This window comes from Neoarius graeffei, chromosome 1, assembly GCF_027579695.1.
Source record: "Neoarius graeffei isolate fNeoGra1 chromosome 1, fNeoGra1.pri, whole genome shotgun sequence".
In the NCBI taxonomy this organism is placed as follows: Eukaryota; Metazoa; Chordata; class Actinopteri; order Siluriformes; family Ariidae; genus Neoarius; species Neoarius graeffei.
Window position 1 is genome coordinate 35,567,149 of NC_083569.1, and position 19,515 is coordinate 35,586,663.

General features: G+C 41.9%; 1 protein-coding gene across 1 annotated transcript in view; it reads right to left on the reverse strand.

The window, feature by feature from the left end:
• Positions 1-19,515, reverse strand: part of astn1 (astrotactin 1) — a 1,125,762-nt gene that overhangs the window by 909,510 nt on the left and 196,737 nt on the right. Inside the window, exon 2 of the mRNA XM_060931185.1 lies at positions 11,222-11,412. Coding sequence (XP_060787168.1) covers positions 11,222-11,412 — 191 coding nt within the window. The remainder of the gene's footprint in view (positions 1-11,221; positions 11,413-19,515) is intronic.

Here is a 19,515-nt window from a genome sequence, read left to right on the forward strand (position 1 = left end):
ACTCTTACAAGTACAATTCATCCAAAAAGTTACTCAAGTAAATCTAACGGAGTAAATGTAGTGCGTTACTACCCACCTCTGTTTATAGGTATGTGCTTGAGGAACATGAACGTTTTTGTTTTATTGCATAAAATTTTCCCCAAATTCCACATAAAAATGGTCACTTAAAGCATTTGACTTCAGAAAATGATAACTAGTCAAATTAACAAAAAAGATGAAGTACTGTATTTTCAGACCATTAATAAGGCATAGAAATCAAGATCATATTCAATTTTAAACACAAAACTAATGTTTGAACTTAGTATGAGTTCAGAAATGAATATTTGGTGGAATAACCCAAACATTTAATCACAGCTTTCATGCATCTTGGCATGCTCTCTACCAGTCTTTCATGCTGCTCTTAGGTGACTTTATGCCACTTCTGGTGCAAAAAATTCAATCTGGAGATTGGGCTGGCCATGACAAGGTCTTGATCTTATGGTCCTTCATCTACACCTTGATTGACCTGGCTGTGTGGCATGGAGCACTGTCCTGCTGGAAAATCCAATCCTCATAGTTAGGGAACATTTTCAAAGCAAAAGGAAGCAAGTTTTCCTCCAGGACAACCTTGTACATGGCTTGATTCATGTGTCCTTCACAAACAAAAATCTGCCCCATTCCAGCCTTGCTGAAGCATCCCCAGATCATCACCGATCCTCCACCAAATTTCACAATGGGTGCAAGACACTGTGGCTTGTAGGCCTCTCCAGGTCTCCATCTAACCTTTAGATAGCTAGATGGGAAAAGCTGAAAATTGGACTCCTCAGAAAAGATGATCTTACTCCATTCCTCTATGGTCCAATCCTTATGGTCTTTAGGAAACCTCAGCCTGGCTCCTCTTTGCTTCTCAATGATGAAGGGCTTTTTTTCTACCTTTGCATGTCTTCAACCCTGCCCTGAGGAGCCTGTTTTGAACCATTCTTGCTGTGCACTTAACCCCAGCTTCCATTTGCCATTCTTTTTGTTGGTCACTTGATGTTATCCTATGGTTTTTGAGCGACATTCAAAGGAGTTGACAATCATCCCAGTCAGTGGAGGATCATTTTTGCCTTCTGCCAGTCTGTACTTTTGTTGCCCCCAATGTCTGCTGCTGGACCTTGTTCTTATGAACTGCCATCTTTGAAATTTTGAGGACAGAAGAAACTTGATGGTCACTGTACCCCTCTACCAGTAAAGCCACTCAAAACTTTTCTTTTTAACTCTCTTGGCATGATGAATAAACATGTTTATATTCCAATTGGGTTCCAAGGTTGTCACAGCCAGGGGTGGTAGTGAGGACAAGCTCCTTTATCTATAAAATGCTCCCATATGGCATGCGTCTCAAATAGCCTCTGATGACTGAAGTCCAATTCCTGGCCTGCTTGTGTAGCTTAGCTTCTAAGCCTGGCAGAACCTGCTTTTACTGACAGGAGAAGGGGTGAAGGCGGGTCTCTGGTGCCTTAAAACCAGTTGCTTTTGGGTAGATGGGGCTCGTCAACCTCAGCTGGTAGCTCATCTAGGAGAAGGAAAACTCTGATCTCAAACCTCCACTGCCTTGCGGCTATACCCACTCATGGGAAAGGCTTCAGGAGTAAACCCTGAGGAAAAATTCAGAGTTGGACTCCCTAAGGCAGTTCGATGTTGTTCAAAACCTTGCTCTGGCAACTCCTGTGATGACACTAATGCCAGGATGTATCAGCAATTGCCCTTCCCCTGGATCACATCAGTGGAGTGGGGGGGGACCTGCTGCATGGGCAACAGCTTGTTCTCCATACTTCACTGCCCAGGGTTGTGCCCTGGAGAGGACACTCCAGCATTGCTTTGCAGCACTGACAACATGGGGAGCAGCATTATGCCTATTAAGCCTATGCACTTGAGCTCTCAACAGTGGGAGGGATTCTAGGTTCACATTGGGCAGCTACCACCTGCTTCAAGCTGGGCAGTCTCCAGTCAGTTAGGTGCTGACTTGCCACGGTCCACTGGGTATGTGGGGCGTAGGGAAAAACCCCACAGGTGGATCAACAACCTTACACCAGGCAGATCAAAAAAGAAGAAAAAACATCCAGCCCTCAGGCTGGGCACCTGGAATGTGAGGACCATGACTCCTGGACTCACAGACGACCTGCAAGAAGTCAATGATGCTTGCAAGACTGCAGTTATCAATAACGAACTGCACAGACTGTGGATGGCTATCATTTCCTGCAAGAAACAAGACTTTCTTCATTTGGGAGCCTCTGAGAGAAGGACTTCACCTTCTTCTGGCAGGGAAAAGCACCAAATGAGACTAGAGAACATGGCATAGGCTTTGCCATCAGAAACAGTCTTGTTGGGTCAGTCATCCCACCAACAGAGGGAACAGAAAGATTGCTTAAGATCCAACTTCAAACATCAGTGGGTCTAGTAAGCCTTGTCAGCATCTATGTGCCAACTCTAGCCTCCACTCAGGAAGCAAAGGACAAGTTCTATGACTAACTCAGCAAAGCCATTGATGACATCCCTTCCAATGAGCCACTGTTTGTCCTTGGGGATTTCAAGGCCAGAGTCAGCAGTGACCACCACAGCTAGCCTTCCTCTCTGGGACAGTTTGGTAGAGGAAAATTGAACGAGAATGGGCAGTGACTCATTGAACTTTGCTGCCAACACAACCTCTGCATCACCAATAACTTTTTCAACACCAAGCCCCAGCACAGGGTATCACTGAAGCACCCAAGGTCCAGACACTGGCACCAGCTCAACCTCATCCTGACAAGATGTCTCAGCCTATGAAACATTAAGCTGACCCACACCTACAGTGGTGCTTGAAAGTTTGTGAACCCTTTAGAATTTTCTATATTTCTGCATAAATATGACCTAAAACATCATCAGATTTTCACACAAGTCCTAAAAGTAGATAAAGAGAACCCAGTTAAACAAATGAGACAAAAATATTATACTTGGTCATTTATTTATTGAGGAAGATGATCCAATATTACAGATCTGTGAGTGGCAAAAGTATGTGAACCTTTGCTTTCAGTATCTGGTGTGACCCCCTTGTGCAGCAATAACTGCAACTAAATGTTTGCGGTAACTGTTGATCAGTCCTGCACACTGGCTTGGAGGAATTTTAGCCCATTCCTCCGTACAGAACAGCTTCAACTCTGGGTTGGCGGGTTTCCTCACATGAACTGCTCGCTTCAGGTCCTTCCACAACATTTCCATTGGATTAAGGTCAGGACTTTGACTTGGCTATTCCAAAACATTAACTGTATTCTTCTTTAACCATTCTTTGGTAGAACGACTTGTGTGCTTAGGGTCATTGTCTTGCTGCATGACCCACCTTCTCTTGAGATTCAGTTCATGGACAGATGTCCTGACATTTTCCTTTAGAATTCACTGGTATAATTCAGAATTCATTGTTCCATCAATGATGGCAAGCCGTCCTGGCGCAGATGCAGCAAAACAGGCCCAAACCATGATACTACCACCACCATGTTTCACAGATGGGATAAGGTTCTTATGCTGGAATGCAGTGTTTTCCTTTCTCCAAACATAACGCTTCTCATTTAAACCAAAAAGTTCAATTTTGGTCCCATCCGTCCACAAAACATTTTTCCAATAGCCTTCTGGCTTGTCCACACGATCTTTAGCAAACTGCAGATGAGCAGCAATGTTCTTTTTGGAGAGCAGTGGCTTTCTCCTTGCAACCCTGCCATGCACATCATTGTTGTTCAGTGTTCTCCTGATGGTGGACTCATGAACATTAACATTAGCCAATGTGAGAGAGGCCTTCAGTTGATTAGAAGTTACCCTGGGGTCCTTTGTGACCTCTCCGACTATTACACGCCTTGCTCTTGGAGTGAGCTTTGTTGGTCGACCACTCCTGAGGAGGGTAACAATGGTCTTGAATTTCCTCCATTTGTACACAATCTGTCTGACTGTGGATTGGTGGAGTCCAAACTCTTTAGAGATGGTTTTGTAACCTTTTCCAGCCTGATGAGCATCAACAATGCTTTTTCTGAGGTCCTCAGAAATCTCCTTTGTTTGTGCTATGATACACTTCCACAAACATGTGTTATGAAGATCAGACTTTGATAGATCCCTGTTCTTTAAATAAAACAGGGTGCCCACTCACACCTGATTGTCATCCCATTGATTGAAAACACCTGACTCTAATTTAGCTTCAAATTAACTGCTAATCCTAGAGGTTCACATACTTTTGCCACTCACCGATCTGTAATATTGGATCATTTTCCTCAATAAATAAATGACCAAGTATACTATTTTTGTCTCATTTGTTTAACTGGGTTCTCTTTATCTACTTTTAGGACTTGTGTGAAAATCTGATGATGTTTTAGGTCATATTTATGCAAAAATATAGAAAATTCCAAAGGGTTCACAAACTTTCAAGCACCACTGTACCAGAGTGCTGACTGCGACACTGATCATTCCCTTGTGTGCAGCAAGGTGAAGCTACAGCCGCGGAGATTTCATCACTCCAAGGAGGAGGGTAGGCCACGCACTGACACCACTAAGACTTGTGAGCCCCCCAAAAGTGGAAGAATTTATTTATGCCCTTGAGGAAGCATTAGCTGGTCCCCTGATGCAGACACTAGCTAGAGATGGGAGTACCTGTGGGACACCATTTACAACACTGCGATGTTGACATTTGGGAAGATGATTACCAAGTCTGTTGACTAGTTCGAAGCAAAATCTGTGGAGCTGCTACATCTGATTGAGGAGAAGAGACGTGCACTGGCAGCATACAGTGTTGCTTGAAAGTTTGTGAACCCTTTAGAATTTTCTATATTTCTGAATAAATATGACCTAAAACATCATCAGATTTTCACACAAGTCCTAAAAGTAGATAAAGAGAACCCAGTTAAACAAATGAGAGAAAAATATTATACTTGGTCATTTATTTATTGAGGAAAATGATCCAATATTACATATCTGTGAGTGGCAAAAGTATGTGAACCTCTAGGATTAGCAGTTAATTTGAAGGTGAAATTAGAGTCAGGTGTTTTCAATCAATGGGATGACAATCAGGTGTGAGTGGGCACCCTGTTTTATTTAAAGAACAGGGATCTATCAAAGTCTGATCTTCACAACACGTTTGTGGAAGTGTGTCATGGCACAAAGGAGATTTCTGAGGACTGCAGAAAAGTGTTTTTGATGCTCATCAGGCTGGAAAAGGTTACAAAACCATCTCTCAAGAGTTTGGACTCCACCAATCCACAGTCAGACAGATTGTGTACAAATGGAGGAAATTCAAGACCATTGTTACCCTCCCCAGGAGTGGTCGACCAACAAAGATCACTCCAAGAGCAAGGCACGTAATAGTCAGCGAGGTCACATAGGACCCCAGGGTAACTTCTAAGCAACTGAAGGCCTCTCTCACATTGGCTAATGTTAATATTCATGAGTCCACCATCAGGAGAACACTAAACAACAATGGTGTGCATGGCAGGGTTGCAAGGAGAAAGCCACTGCTCTCCAAAAAGAACATTGCTGCTCGTCTGCAGTTTGCTAAAGATCACATGGACAAGCCAGAAGGCTACTGGAAAAATGTTTTGTGGATGGATGAGACCAAAATAGAACTTTCTGGTTTAAATGAGAAGCGTTATGTTTGGAGAAAGGAAAACACTGCATTCCAGCATAAGGACCTTATCCCATCTGTGAAACATGGTGGTGGTAGTATCATGGTTTGGGCCTGTTTTGCTGCATCTGGGCCAGGACGGCTTGCCATCATTGATGGAACAATGAATTCTGAATTACACCAGCGAATTCGAAAGGAAAATGTCAGGACATCTGTCCATGAACTGAATCTCAAGAGAAGGTGGGTCATGCAGCAAGACAATGACCCTAAGCACACACAAGTCATTCTACCAAAGAATGGTTAAAGAAGAATAAAGTTAATGTTTTGGAATGGCCAAGTCAAACTTCTGACCTTAATCCAATCAAAATGTTGTGGAAGGACCTGAAGTGAGCAGTTCATGTGAGGAAACCCACCAACATCCCAGAGCTGAAGCTGTTCTGTATGGAGGAATGGGCTAAAATTCCTCCAAGCCGGTGTTCAGGACTGATCAACAGTTATCGGAAATGTTTAGTTGCAGTTATTGCTGCACAAGGGGGTCACACCAGATGCTGAAAGCAAAGGTTCACATACTTTTGCCACTCACAGACATGTAATATTGGATCATTTCCCTCAATAAATAAATGACCAAATAAGATATTTTTGTCTCAGTTGTTAATTGGGTTCTATTTATTTACTTTTAGGACTTGTGTGAAAATCTGATTTTTTAAGTCATATTTATGCAGAAATATAGAAAATTCTAAAGGGTTCACAAACTTTCAAGCACCACTGTACAAGTCCACCCCCAGTGCGAAGAACTTGCAGTCACTCACGACAGCTCAGAGTAAAATTCAGCAGGCTGCCAGGTGGTGTGTCAATGAATACTGACTCCATCTTTCCTCCAAGATCCAGACAGCAGCAGACACTGGTAACATCAGAGGGATGTATGATGGGATCAAGCAGGCCATAGGCCCAATGCAGAATAAAACAGCCCCACTCAAGTCCTCCACAGGAAAGGTCATCAAGGATTGGACTCAACAGATGGAACGCTGGGTCAAGCACGATTCAGAGTTGTATGCTGGAGAGACTGTTGTTACAGAGGCAGCCCTCAATGGTGTTGCTTCATTGTCTGTTATGAAGGAACTGGATGCTGAACCCACCCTTGAGGAACTCCATGAAGCACTTGCATCTGGCAAAGCACCCGGAAAAGATGGCATTCCTCCAGAGGTCCTCAAGTGTGCCAAGGGCACCCTCAGCAAAGAACTATATGATCTCCTCTGCCACTGCTGGCAAGGAGGCACGGTGCCTCAAGATATGAGGGATTCAAATATAGTCACTCTATATGAGAACAAGGGTGATAGGAGCAATTGTAACAACTATCATGGAATTTCGCTTCTCAGCATCGTGGGGAAGCTCTCTGCTAGAGTCGTTTTGAAGAGGCTGCAGGTCCTTGCTGACAAATTCTACCCCAAATCTCAGTGCGGGTTCAGAGCTGAGCGATCCACCATCAACATGGTCTTCTCCATCAGGCAACTGCAAGATAAGTGCAGAGAACATAAGAAACCTCTGTATGTGGCCTTCATTGACCTGACCAAGGCATTTGACCTTGTGAGCAGAAAAGGCCTGTTCGTCATCCTGGCCAAGATCGGCTGCCCTTCAACCCTGTTCAGCATTGTCAAGTCCTTCCATGAGGACATGAAGGGGATCATCATCTATGCCAGCTCCACATCTGCACCATTTGACATCCGCAGTGGAGTGAAGCAGGGTTGTGTGCTTGCGCTGATGCTGTTCAGCATTTTCTTTGCAGTCCTGCTCAAGCACGCTTTTGGAACAGCCACAGAAGGCATCTATCTCTGCACAAGATCTGATGGAAACCTCTTCAACCTCTCCAGGCTCAGAGTGAAGACCAAAGTGCAGACCAGATGTCTCAGAGACTTTCTGTTTGCTGATGATGCAGCTGTTGCCACTCACTCCCACAGCAGGAACTACAATCTCTGATGTCCCGCTTCACTGATGCCTGCAGAGAATCTGGCCTCACAATCAGCCTGAAGAAGACACAGGTGATGGGTCAAGACATTGAACAGCCACCATCCATTAGCATTGTTGACTATGAAATGGAAGTCGTCTATGATTTTGTGTACTTAGGGTCAGCAATTTCGGACAACCTGCTACTTGAAAATGAGATCAACAGACGTATTGAAAAAGCGACCACAACCTTTTCTCGACTAACAAAGAGAGTCTGGTCAAATGGCCGACTGACAGAGCACACCAAAATCCAGGTTTACCCAGCTTGTGCTTGGAGTGCCTTCCTCTATGGCAGTGAGACATGGACCCTGCATTCAAAGCAAGAGCAGAGGCTGAACTCTTTCCACATGCGCTGTTTGAGACATATCCTGAGCATCACCTGGAAAGACAGGGTCACCAACAACACAGTACTGGAGAGGACACATACCACCTCCATGTTCACTCTTCTCAAACAGAGGTGCCTGCGCTGGTTGGGTCATGTCTCTCATGTGGAAGATGGTCGGATCCCCAAAGACCTCCTGTTTGGTGAGCTAACATCTGGAAAAAGGCCAAAAGGACAGCCCCAGCTGTGCTACAAGGACATTTGCAAGCATGACCTCAAGGCTGCTGCCATCAGCACCAGTACCTGGCAGCTGCTTGCCTCAGACAGAAGCACCTGGAAACAGGTGGTCCGCAAGGGCCTCATCAACAAATGAGACCACACTGAGGCGCCAAGCAGATGACAAGAGGTCTCACAGAAAGTCCTGCTCCCAAGACACCAGTTCTGCTCCCACCTTTTGCTGCATGAGATGCGGCAGGGTCTGCCACTCTCGCATTGGACTTTATAGCTACAGCAGACACTGCTCAGAAACATCCACTGGTGCATATCCATAATTCCTCGGAATTGACAGCTGCCTATTACTATTCCAATTCAATTTAAAGGTACTACTAGCACTGTTTTTGCCATCTAAACTGGTCCTATTGCAAGAGGATAGTGATAACCACAGCAGTGTTTTTTATACAACCCCGATTCCAAAAAAGTTGGGACAAAGTACAAATTGTAAATAAAAACGGAATGCAATGATGTGGAAGTTTCAAAATTCCATATTTTATTCAGAATAGAACATAGATGACATATCAAATCTTTAAACTGAGAAAATGTATCATTTAAAGAGAAAAAATAGATGATTTTAAATTTCATGACAACAACACATCTCAAAAAAGTTGGGACAAGGCCATGTTTACCACTGTGAGACATCCCCTTTTCTCTTTACAACAGTCTGTAAACGTCTGGGGACTGAGGAGACAAATTGCTCAAGTTTAGGGATAGGAATGTTAACTCATTCTTGTCTAATGTAGGATTCTAGTTGCTCAACTGTCTTAGGTCTTTTGTGTCGTATCTTCCGTTTTATAATGCGCCAAATGTTTTCTATGGGTGAAAAATCTGGACTGCAGGCTGTCCAGTTCAGTACCTGGACCCTTCTTCTACGCAGCCATGATGCTGTAATTGATGCAGTATGTGGTTTGGCATTGTCATGTTGGAAAATGCAAGGTCTTCCCTGAAAGAGACACCATCTGGATGGGAGCATATGTTGCTCTAGAACCTGGATATACCTTTCAGCATTGATGGTGTCTTTCCAGATGTGTAAGCTGCCCATGCCACATGCACTAATGCAACCCCATACCATCAGAGATGCAGGCTTCTGAACTGAGCGCTGATAACAACTTGGGTCGTCCTTCTCCTCTTTAGTCTGAATGACATGGCGTCCCTGATTTCCATAAAGAACTTCAAATTTTGATTCGTCTGACCACAGAACAGTTTTCCACTTTGCCACAGTCCATTTTAAATGAGCCTTGGCCCAGAGAAGACGTCTGCGCTTCTGGATCATGTTTAGATACGGCTTCTTCTTTGAACTATAGAGTTTTAGCTGGCAACGCCGGATGGCATGGTGAATTGTGTTCACAGATAATGTTCTCAGGAAATATTCCTGAGCCCATTTTGTGATTTCCAATACAGAAGCATGCCTGTATGTGATGCAGTGCCGTCTAAGGGCCCGAAGATCATGGGCACCCAGTATGGTTTTCTGGCCTTGACCCTTACGCACAGAGATTCTTCCAGATTCTCTGAATCTTTTGATGATATTATGCACTGTAGATGACGATATGTTCAAACTCTTTGCAATTTTACACTGTCGAACTCCTTTCTGATATTGCTCCACTATTTGTCGGCGCAGAATTACGGGGATTGGTGATCCTCTTCCCATCTTTACTTCTGAGAGCCGCTGCCACTCCAAGATGCTCTTTTTATACCCAGTCATGTTAATGACCTATTGCCAATTGACCTAATGAGTTGCACTTTGGTCCTCCAGCTGTTCCTTTTTTGTACCTTTAACTTTTCCAGCCTCTCATTGCCCCTGTCCCAACTTTTTTGAGATGTGTTGCTGTCATGAAATTTCAAATGAGCCAATATCTCATCTCATTATCTCTAGCCGCTTTATCCTGTTCTACAGGGTCGTAGGCAAGCTGGAGCCTATCCCAGCTGACTACGGGCGAAAGGCGGAGTACACCCTGGACAAGTCGCCAGGTCATCGCAGGGCTGACACATAGACACAGACAACCATTCACACTCACATTCACACCTACGGTCAATTTAGAGTCACCAGTTAACCTAACCTGCATGTCTTTGGACTGTGGGGGAAACCGGAGCACCCGGAGGAAACCCACGCGGACAAGGGGAGAACATGCAAACTCCACACAGAAAGGCTCTCGCCGGCCACGGGGCTCGAACCCGGACCTTCTTGCTGTGAGGTGACATGGCTAACCACTACACCACCGTGCCGCCCATGAGCCAATATTTGGCATGAAATTTCAAAATGTCTCACTTTCGACATTTGATATGTTGTCTATGTTCTATTGTGAATACAATATCAGTTTTTGAGATTTGTAAATTATTGCATTCCATTTTTATTTACAATTTGTACTTTGTCCCAACTTTTTTGGAATCGGGGTTGTACTTTTCCTCATTAAATCCATTTGGTTCAGGTGATCACCTAATCAGTACTTCATTAAGTAAAATGAGGTGTGGTTGTGTTGGAATTCCAGCACAGAAACTGGAATGAAATGGCTGCCATACACAGAAATGTTAACTTAAGAATAAAATGAAGTGGTCTCTTAATTTTTATATACATCTATCTCTCTCTCTCTCTCTCTCTCTCTCTCTCTCACACACACACACACACACACACACACACACATTTGCACTTCTAACCTTGCCTCAGTCCTCGCTATTGTTTGTAACTCTTCATTATTCATGAGGGAAATATAGATCTGCCAATTTACCTACCAGCATGTTTTTGGGAAGGTGGGAGAACACCCATACAGACACGGCTAATGCCTGCACATAAATTCAAAACAGTAATCCGAGCTCTGGATCAAACTTGGCACCCTGGAGTTTTGAGGTGGCAATGCTACCTGTGGTACCACGATGTTGCCTGTTTGTTATTGCAGATTATTAGTATCATTATTACAGCTCTCCTTGACAGGGTGCACAGGGTGGAAAGCAGAGCTAAATCAGATTAACCGAATCAGAATGGCAATCAGAAATTTGTTCTTGTCTACAGCGTATTTCTCTCTTTCCTCAGCACCTACCATTACAGAGATGTGCAGAATGCGCAGCTCCTCCTCTGCTACAGTGTCGCTACCTGGGTCTTCAGTAGTGTCCACGCCCGCAGCATTCTGATTGCCATCCTGATGGTGGATGTGGAAAAGCAGTGTCCCATTTTCCAGCCACTGCTGCCTCCAGCGCACCAAGGCTATGTCCTCCGAGCTCCCAGAAATCTCTGCAAAAACACAAACATATTGCTGCTCTTAATTATTTCTGCACAGTAGATAGATTGCAGTTTCCTACACAGCCAGCCCAAAACACTTTACATGGTACTAATAATGGAAAAAAATGGTCATGGAGAATGAAAGGTCAACTGCAACTAGAGGTAAAAAAAAAAAAAAAATGTTGTAGAAGATTACAGATAGCTCCAAGTTTTGTACTGAGATTATTAGCCATTAACTGCTCAGTAAATAATCAAAAGAACTTTTAAATCTATCCTCAGGAAACTAGTGCCATAAAGGCATTATAGGCTTGTTCTCTATTCAACTCTATTAGCCCCTTGGCCGCCACCCATAATTAATTGTAATGTGCCAGGCATATAGGACAAAAATAGGTCAAAATTGGGATATTTTGATAATCTTTCTCTAACTTGTTCAGAACTTTACATTTTTAATATTTGGATAGAAAAATCACAAAAACACTTGTAGAGTAAAAATAACTTTAGTAATCAAAAACAAATTCAAAAACATCCAAAAAAACCAAGACAACATGTCTCGTCAATGAGAACCTGTCCATAAACATGAATTACTACTACTTGAAAGCACAATGTACACCAAGGGTCCATGTATTCTAAGTAACTAGGTACTATTTTTATGATGGTCTTTGGTATGACCCGACCATGAATAGAACTCGCAATCTCCCAATCAAGAGGTGGACATGCTAACTACTAGGCCAACTTGCGTTAATGTGCCACTGTGAAGTGAAAGTAATGAGACATGTAAGGTACATAAAAGGAGATGTTTATGACAAGTACCGTACATTATAAGGCACAGTGGTAAAAGATTTCATGACGTACGTGACTCGTACAAGGGCATTGAAGAGGTTATCAAATCTTAATCAAGTATTAATAACTGTAATAACATCTGTATGTGATGATTTCACTGAAGTCAATGTTTGTGTGATGCAAATATATAATGTAGTCTCCTGTTGATACACCGTAAATTGTGTTACATGCCTGTTGCACTTTAGCTTAAACAAATCTCACACAAATTCACTATTAGATACGCATGCTCCTACAAACCTTGATCAGCAACATGGCAAACTACATTATTCTTGGACCGAAGATCTACAACCTTCACTAAGAGTTATTGGAGCAAGGAGTGATAAATCTAAATTCCACAGAGATCTCGAAGACTGAAGGCATTTGGATCCTTCAAAGCACTTAAAATATGGGCAGGAATCCTGAGTGCTGTCTGGTCTGACAAAGAAAAAAAATGGCTGTAAATATAACATGGTAAAGGTACAAGGCATATAATTATAAAGCATTAGGAGGCACAAGGTAATAGTTCTCCATGTAGAAGGGGGTTCTGCAGTCAGAGAGGGCATGGACATCTTTATGCCTTAGCTAAATCTTGCTGAATAACGGCACACAGTGTGTGTTGTTAGAAGAGCATGCTTTCAACACAAAATGTGAAAACTGAACTGTGATTAAACTGGAGATGTGAAGAATGCAACAGATTTAAAACCATTGTACATAATCTGAAATAGCACATATGATCCTGTTCTAGATAGCACTTATCTAGAAAGGCTTTGAAGCATATGTTGTCATTTATGAAGGCAGTATGTGTAAAATTTGCGTATCTGTTTGGGTTTTGTGTAATAACTGACAATAATTACAGTATAATAATTATTGTGTGATTCATGAAATGAAGAAATCTGTCTCACTCACACTTTTTTGTTCAGAACCATAACTGTTTTACACCCCTACTTGGGTACTGAAAAACTCCTTGGTACCGGTAAGTCAGGCTTTTCAAAATGACTCAAGCTCGCGCTCAACCAATGCAAATGAAGACACTCATGCATGCTTGCTCTTCCCCTCCCCACACTCCCACAGGCCTGTTTTGCTGTGACACTTTTATTAATGATGGTACATATGGGGGAAATGTTCAAACAAAGCCAAACAATTACTGCTGCAAACAATTACTGTTCTTCTGTTTGGTCCTTGCTTATCCATGCTGCATTCACAGATTTCTCTGAAATTTGCAAATTAGTCGAATGTCTGTTGGATTTTCTTATTCTGCTGACAAAGTATTATTTCATAAAAGAATATATGACTTAATTAAAGCTGATTTTAAAATCCAATGCAACATTTCATTACAAATACATCTCTCAAATTACAAATTTGTGTCTCGCTCTAAATGTCAATATCATACTGTAAAACTTCTAGCAATCAGACATTCAGGAAGAACATGATGTGGCCAGACAGAGTAATTTATGGATATTTTCATGCAGCTTTGTATAACACAGATAGCTTATTTCAATGTCTCAGTGTGCATTTATGTACTGTACTAAAAATCGTCTACAGGAACAACATGCAGGGCTGAACGGCCTAATTTTTTAAACCGTGATTAGGATCATATGGTGGCACATCAATGTAAAAACTAGAGATTGCTAAAACACGTCTGTAAAATGTCCCTATTTCACTTATGTAAATATCTTACTTGCATCTTGGATATTTACACATGCAAAATTTTAAAACATGCATGATTATATTTTTGCCAAAGTAACAGAAATTCCAATACAACAAAAATGTTTTCGCAAGAACAAACATCTCTACATTTAAAAAAGCATTCACATTTGAGAGATGGCTTTATTACAAATTACATTTTCCTCATTTAGACAATGAAGCAGTTGAAGGTTAAGGGCCTTGCTCCAGAAGTGGCAACTTGGCAGTGTTGGGACTTGAACACACAACCTTCCTATCAGTATTTCAACAGTTTAAACACTGAGCTACAACTGCCCATATTCTGCCTAATTAAGGCTAATTAACTGCTTACAAGCTGTACAGCTTTTAGGCTAAAAGCAGAAACATTTCATTATTTCATACTGACCACTATGACAATTTAATGTTCTATGTCACAATCAGAGCAGGATGTCCATCCCATCCAGTCCATGGTGATCATATACACCACCCAATGGGTCACTGTGCCTTTCCTCCAAGGCACAAGTATTGCTCTGAGGATTGGGTGTCTGCCATCCACTGTAAATAACTGTACAGCAAACATGCCACTCAGTTTGGCACAATCCGCAGGCTCACCTTCATTTTGGCACTGAAGGTCAATTGAGACCGATTCTCAAAGTTGGGTGATACAACCTTGGGCAGAAATCTTAAATTCAACCACAAGGTGACCTCACCATGGATAGTTCTGACAAGATTATTCCTAAAATTATAGAACACTTTTAGCCAATGTGATTGCTCGCAAAATGCTGTTTAAAGAGATACCAAGACAGCAATGTGTAAAGGTTCAAAAAGGAGGCCATGAAGGAGCAAAGGGAAGGTCCCACACCAGGCAGATGTAGGTGCATTTCCCCTTTTAGAAAGGAAATAATAAGGCTAAGGAGATGCTATCCATGGTGCTGTTCTGTGTAGTGTTTGTTGCCACAATCACTTTTGAAGTAGATGGTGACTGTCCAGAAGTCCCTGAAGAAAAGAGAGTATCTTAAATGTCATAGGCAAGGGTCGGAGGTGGAACGTAGAATATCAACTTTATTTTCTACAAGAACGACCCAAAAAGTGAATTCAATCTTCCTGGTGTCTAATTTGTACTGTAAAATTTAATAAAACGGTTAAAATATACTGGTTTGCGCAAGTTCCGAAGGTTTGTTTACATCTCACTCACACGCACTTTTACCGCCGGGGGCAGTCGTCGTGACATCATTCAAGGCAAACAGACTGTGAGGAGTTCTGTGTTTACTTGCGAACCGAGCACACATGTATGGACTTTGGTCATGAGAGGTTGTGTAAAATGTCTGAAAGCGATTTTGAAGTAGGAAATCTCCAAATTAAATATTGAGAGGTGAAACCATATATGTATGAACCTATGGCCATTGGGAAGCCATAGTGGATATAAGTAACGATTACTTGACAGTGCGTCGGTAGGCCACATTAGCCTGCCATCCACGGTATTTCCCAGTGTCAATATATCGGGCCTGATATTTCATCTCGTCTATCAATGATTTTTTTTTTCAACTACCAAGCATTTAAATGAAAAAGGTAAAAGGTAAAAATGTTTACCTTCAATCTTTTCCTTTTTGCTTGAGCGTTGCTGGTCCGTTTCTTCTTTGACTGCTTGATTTTGTGCTCGAATTTTGTCGGAACAGAGTCAGGCTTGAGCCTTCTCTGTCCGACACTGACACCTAAACTCTCCAACAGATGGGGATTCTTCAAAAGTGAATAGTCATCGAAGTGATCGGAGCACAGAGTGGCGTATTTACCCGACTGCCAACCCTCTCGCTTCACGCACACAATCCACTCTCTCTGCCTCTTCCGGAAAAAGCCAACCCTCTCGCTTCACGCACACAATCCACTCTCTCCGCCTCTTCCGGAAAAAGCCAACCATCTCACTTCATGCGCACAATCCACTCTCTCCGCCTCTTCTCCTCTTTCGGAAAAAGCCAACCCTCTCGCTTCACACACACAATCCACTCTCTCCGCCTCTTCTTCTCTTTCGGAAAAAGCCAACCCTCTCGCTTCACGCACACAATCCACTCTCTCCACCTCTTCTGGAAAAAGCCAACCATCTCACTTCATGCGCACAATCCACTCTCTCCACCTCTTCCCTTTCGGAAAAAGCCAACCCTCTCGCGTCACACGCACAATCCACTCTCTCCGCCTCTTCCGGAAAAAGCCAACCCTCTTGCTTCACGCGCACAATCCACTCTCTGCCTCTTTCGGAAAAAGCCAACCCTCTCGCTTCACACGCACAATCCACTCTCTCTGCCTCTTCTCCTCTCTTGGAAAAAGGTAAAAACTTCTTCATGAACCGGTCCCGTTGTTACAGTTCACTGCACAACAATAAGGCATAGCTTTTCTTTGGAAATTCCCGAACACACGTCTGCACTCAAATCGAACGGCAATGCAAGTAAACGGAAGTGGATTCAACTCAAGTGGTTTGTTTGTCTTGAATGACGTCACGCGCCAAGTGGTCACGAAAATCGCCAAACAGAAATTAGCCGTGATCCGTGCTAACTTATTTTAATTATTACTTATTAACAATACTTCTTGGAACCAGAAGAAAATTACAGAGGGTTTTTTAACATATAAAGTTTCAAATGTGCATAAATTGAAAACTGTTGTCTATGATCTTTAAGAATCAAGCAATGTACTGGGTACATGAGGAAAATAATATGCAGACCACAGAGTTCAAAAGCAGTTAGTACAGTCCAGTACTCTAACAGAGATTGCTAAACAATGATTTTGTGATTCTATGAATGCTTGAAGCTCCTGACAGTGGCACACCGATTTTGGGCCAAATCATCCTGGTAAAATTGATGATGCCATCAACTTTTACAAGAGCTCCTGGACCAAAGCAATTCTCCACCACTATGTTTTATAGTTTGATGGGCAGGAGGTTCCCTTGTATTCCGTTTCATGATCATCTGACCACAAGACAGGATTACAGTTATTGTTCAGGAGCTACATTTTGTGAGTTGCTCACTAGAAGAAAAGCTTCTTTCTCGTAACCCTTCCAAACAGCGTGTTATGAAGGTGGCATGGTAGAAATTTTGAAACATTGCAACCACAGGAATTAGATAAACTGTGCAATTCTCAATATGCTATCTTTTGCCTCTTCTTTGTTTTATACTCAGCATCCTCCTACACATCCACCTGTCAAATTTTCAACAACTTTTCCAAACAAAATGTTGCTACTAATTACGCCACAGTACCAGTTAAAAGTTTAAAACACACCTACTCATTCATAGGTTTTTCTGTATTTTGACTATTTTCTGTATTGTAGAACAATACTGTAGACATCAAAACTATGAAAATTTATGAGACATATGGAATCATATGGTAAACAAAAAAGTGTTAAAAAACAAATAAAAAAATTGTTTCATATTTTAGATTCTTTAAAGTAGCCACCATTTACCTTGATGGCACTTTGCAGACTATCGACATCATCAGCTTCATGAGGTAGTCACCTGGAATGCTTTTCAGTTAACAGGTGTGCCTCGTCAAAAGTTAATTAGTGCTATTTATTTATTTATTTATTTATTTATTTATATTTTACATAACTTTATCCATAGCATATATATAAAACTCACATGGAAAGGGTTAGCACAACAGAGCTTGGCTCCAAATTAAGTGCACCCTAACAAAAAACAAAAATAAACAAACAAATAACATGTAAATCGATCATTAGAATTATGATAATTTCGGATAGGTAGAAAAGTGAAATCATGATATATGTTTAAACAGTTGAATAATAATAACTAACATACACTAAAGGCAGATAACTAAGAAATAGTTTGATATATCTAAAATTAAATTGTATTTCATTTGTAGCAGTTTATTAGTAAGAATGTCAGGAGTATACAAAAGGATTTAGGAAAAAACAAAACAAAAAACTAGTAGTTCATGAAGGTTCATTGTCACAAAAAATATCACGTGGTGAGCAGCACTTGGGGTAGATAGACTTCCATGTGATGACATTGTTAACATCAAAATATTCATCCACAGCAGAGGAGTAATGTTGCATTACATAATTCTTGAACTGATTGACTGAAGTAGAAGAGCAGATTGTAGTTGGCAGGTTGTTCCACAATTTTGGAATACGGTTATAGTAACTTGTCTGGAAGAGTTTAGTTCGGCATTGAGGAGTCTGAAAGTCCAAGGCAGAATAATTTCGCGTAGGTCTGATTGTTTTCTCCTTGATATATTTCTTGATTGGAACGTCATAGACCCCAGTGCGACATTTAAAGTAGAAGACAAGATCATTTACTTCATGCCAGAGGTGATAGGTTAACTCTCTCCAGCTGTTCACAGTAGCTTAGTTTGTCTTCCCAGTGAAGGTTTATGATGTACTTTGTAGAACGACGCTGAAGGCTTTCTAACCGGCATATATTTCACAACTTGTTGGGGGGCCCATACTTCACTTGCATACCCCACATGAGGTCTAACGAAGGTAAGATAGAAGAGTCTTGTTTGGATGTTGAACGACCTGCAAGTATGTCTGCGGAGAAAACCTAACATTTTGTAGCCTTTACCCAAGATGTTACTGATATGGGTGTTCCAATTTAAATCCTTCGTAACAGTAACTCCCAGGTCTTTTTGAGAGTCACAGTGTTGCAAAATACTCTGGCCAATTTTGTAGCTGTGTATAATTGGTTTTCTCTTACGCGAGATTGTAAGGACTTGACATTTGGATGTGTTGAAATTTAGCTGCCAGGAACTACTCCAGCTATGTAGATTATCTAGATCTTGTTGAAGGGAACAAGTGCCTTGCTAATGCACGTTGGCTCAAACAGTAAATAATAAACATACAGTAAACAGCCCAAATTGACAACAATATAAATTATGTGAAGAACCGCTCAACTAAATAAAGAGAAAAGATATCCATCATTACTTTAAGACATGAAGTGTCTTATTTACAACTCCAAATCAGAAAAAGTTGGGATGGGATGTTGAAATTGACATTAAAACTGAAAACAATGATTTGTAAATAATATTTGACCTGTATTGCACTCAAAACAATACAGTAGCACATTATTTGATGTTTTACCTCATTTGCCTTATTGTTTGTTTTTCAAAATGAGCACTTATTTCAATTTTTATTCTTGCAACACATTTAAAAAAAAAAAGTTAGTACGGTGAAGAATTCACTGAATTCAGAAAGACCATAGAGATGGACTTTCGGTTGGCCTCACGGAAGTTCTGGCAAACCGTTCGGCAACTCAGGAAGGGGAAGTAGGGCTTGCCTCAGGCTGTGCGCAGCTGGGGAGGTGAACAGCTGACCCGAACTGGGGATATCGTTGGGCCGTGGAAGGAACACTTTGAGGAACTCCTGAACCTATCCTACATGTCCTCCATGGAGGAGGCGGAGTCTGAGCACTCGGGGGAAGTTTCACCCATATCTCTGCCAGAAGTCACTGAGGTAGCCAAGAAGCTCCTTGGTGGCAAGGTGCCAAGGGTGGATGAGATTCACCCCGAGATGCTGAAGGCTCTGGACATTGTTGGGCTGTCTTGGCTGACACGCCTCTTCAATGTCACGTGGAGGTTGGGAACAGTGCCTGTGGAGCGGCAGACCAGGATGGTGATTCCTCTTTTTAAAAATGGGGA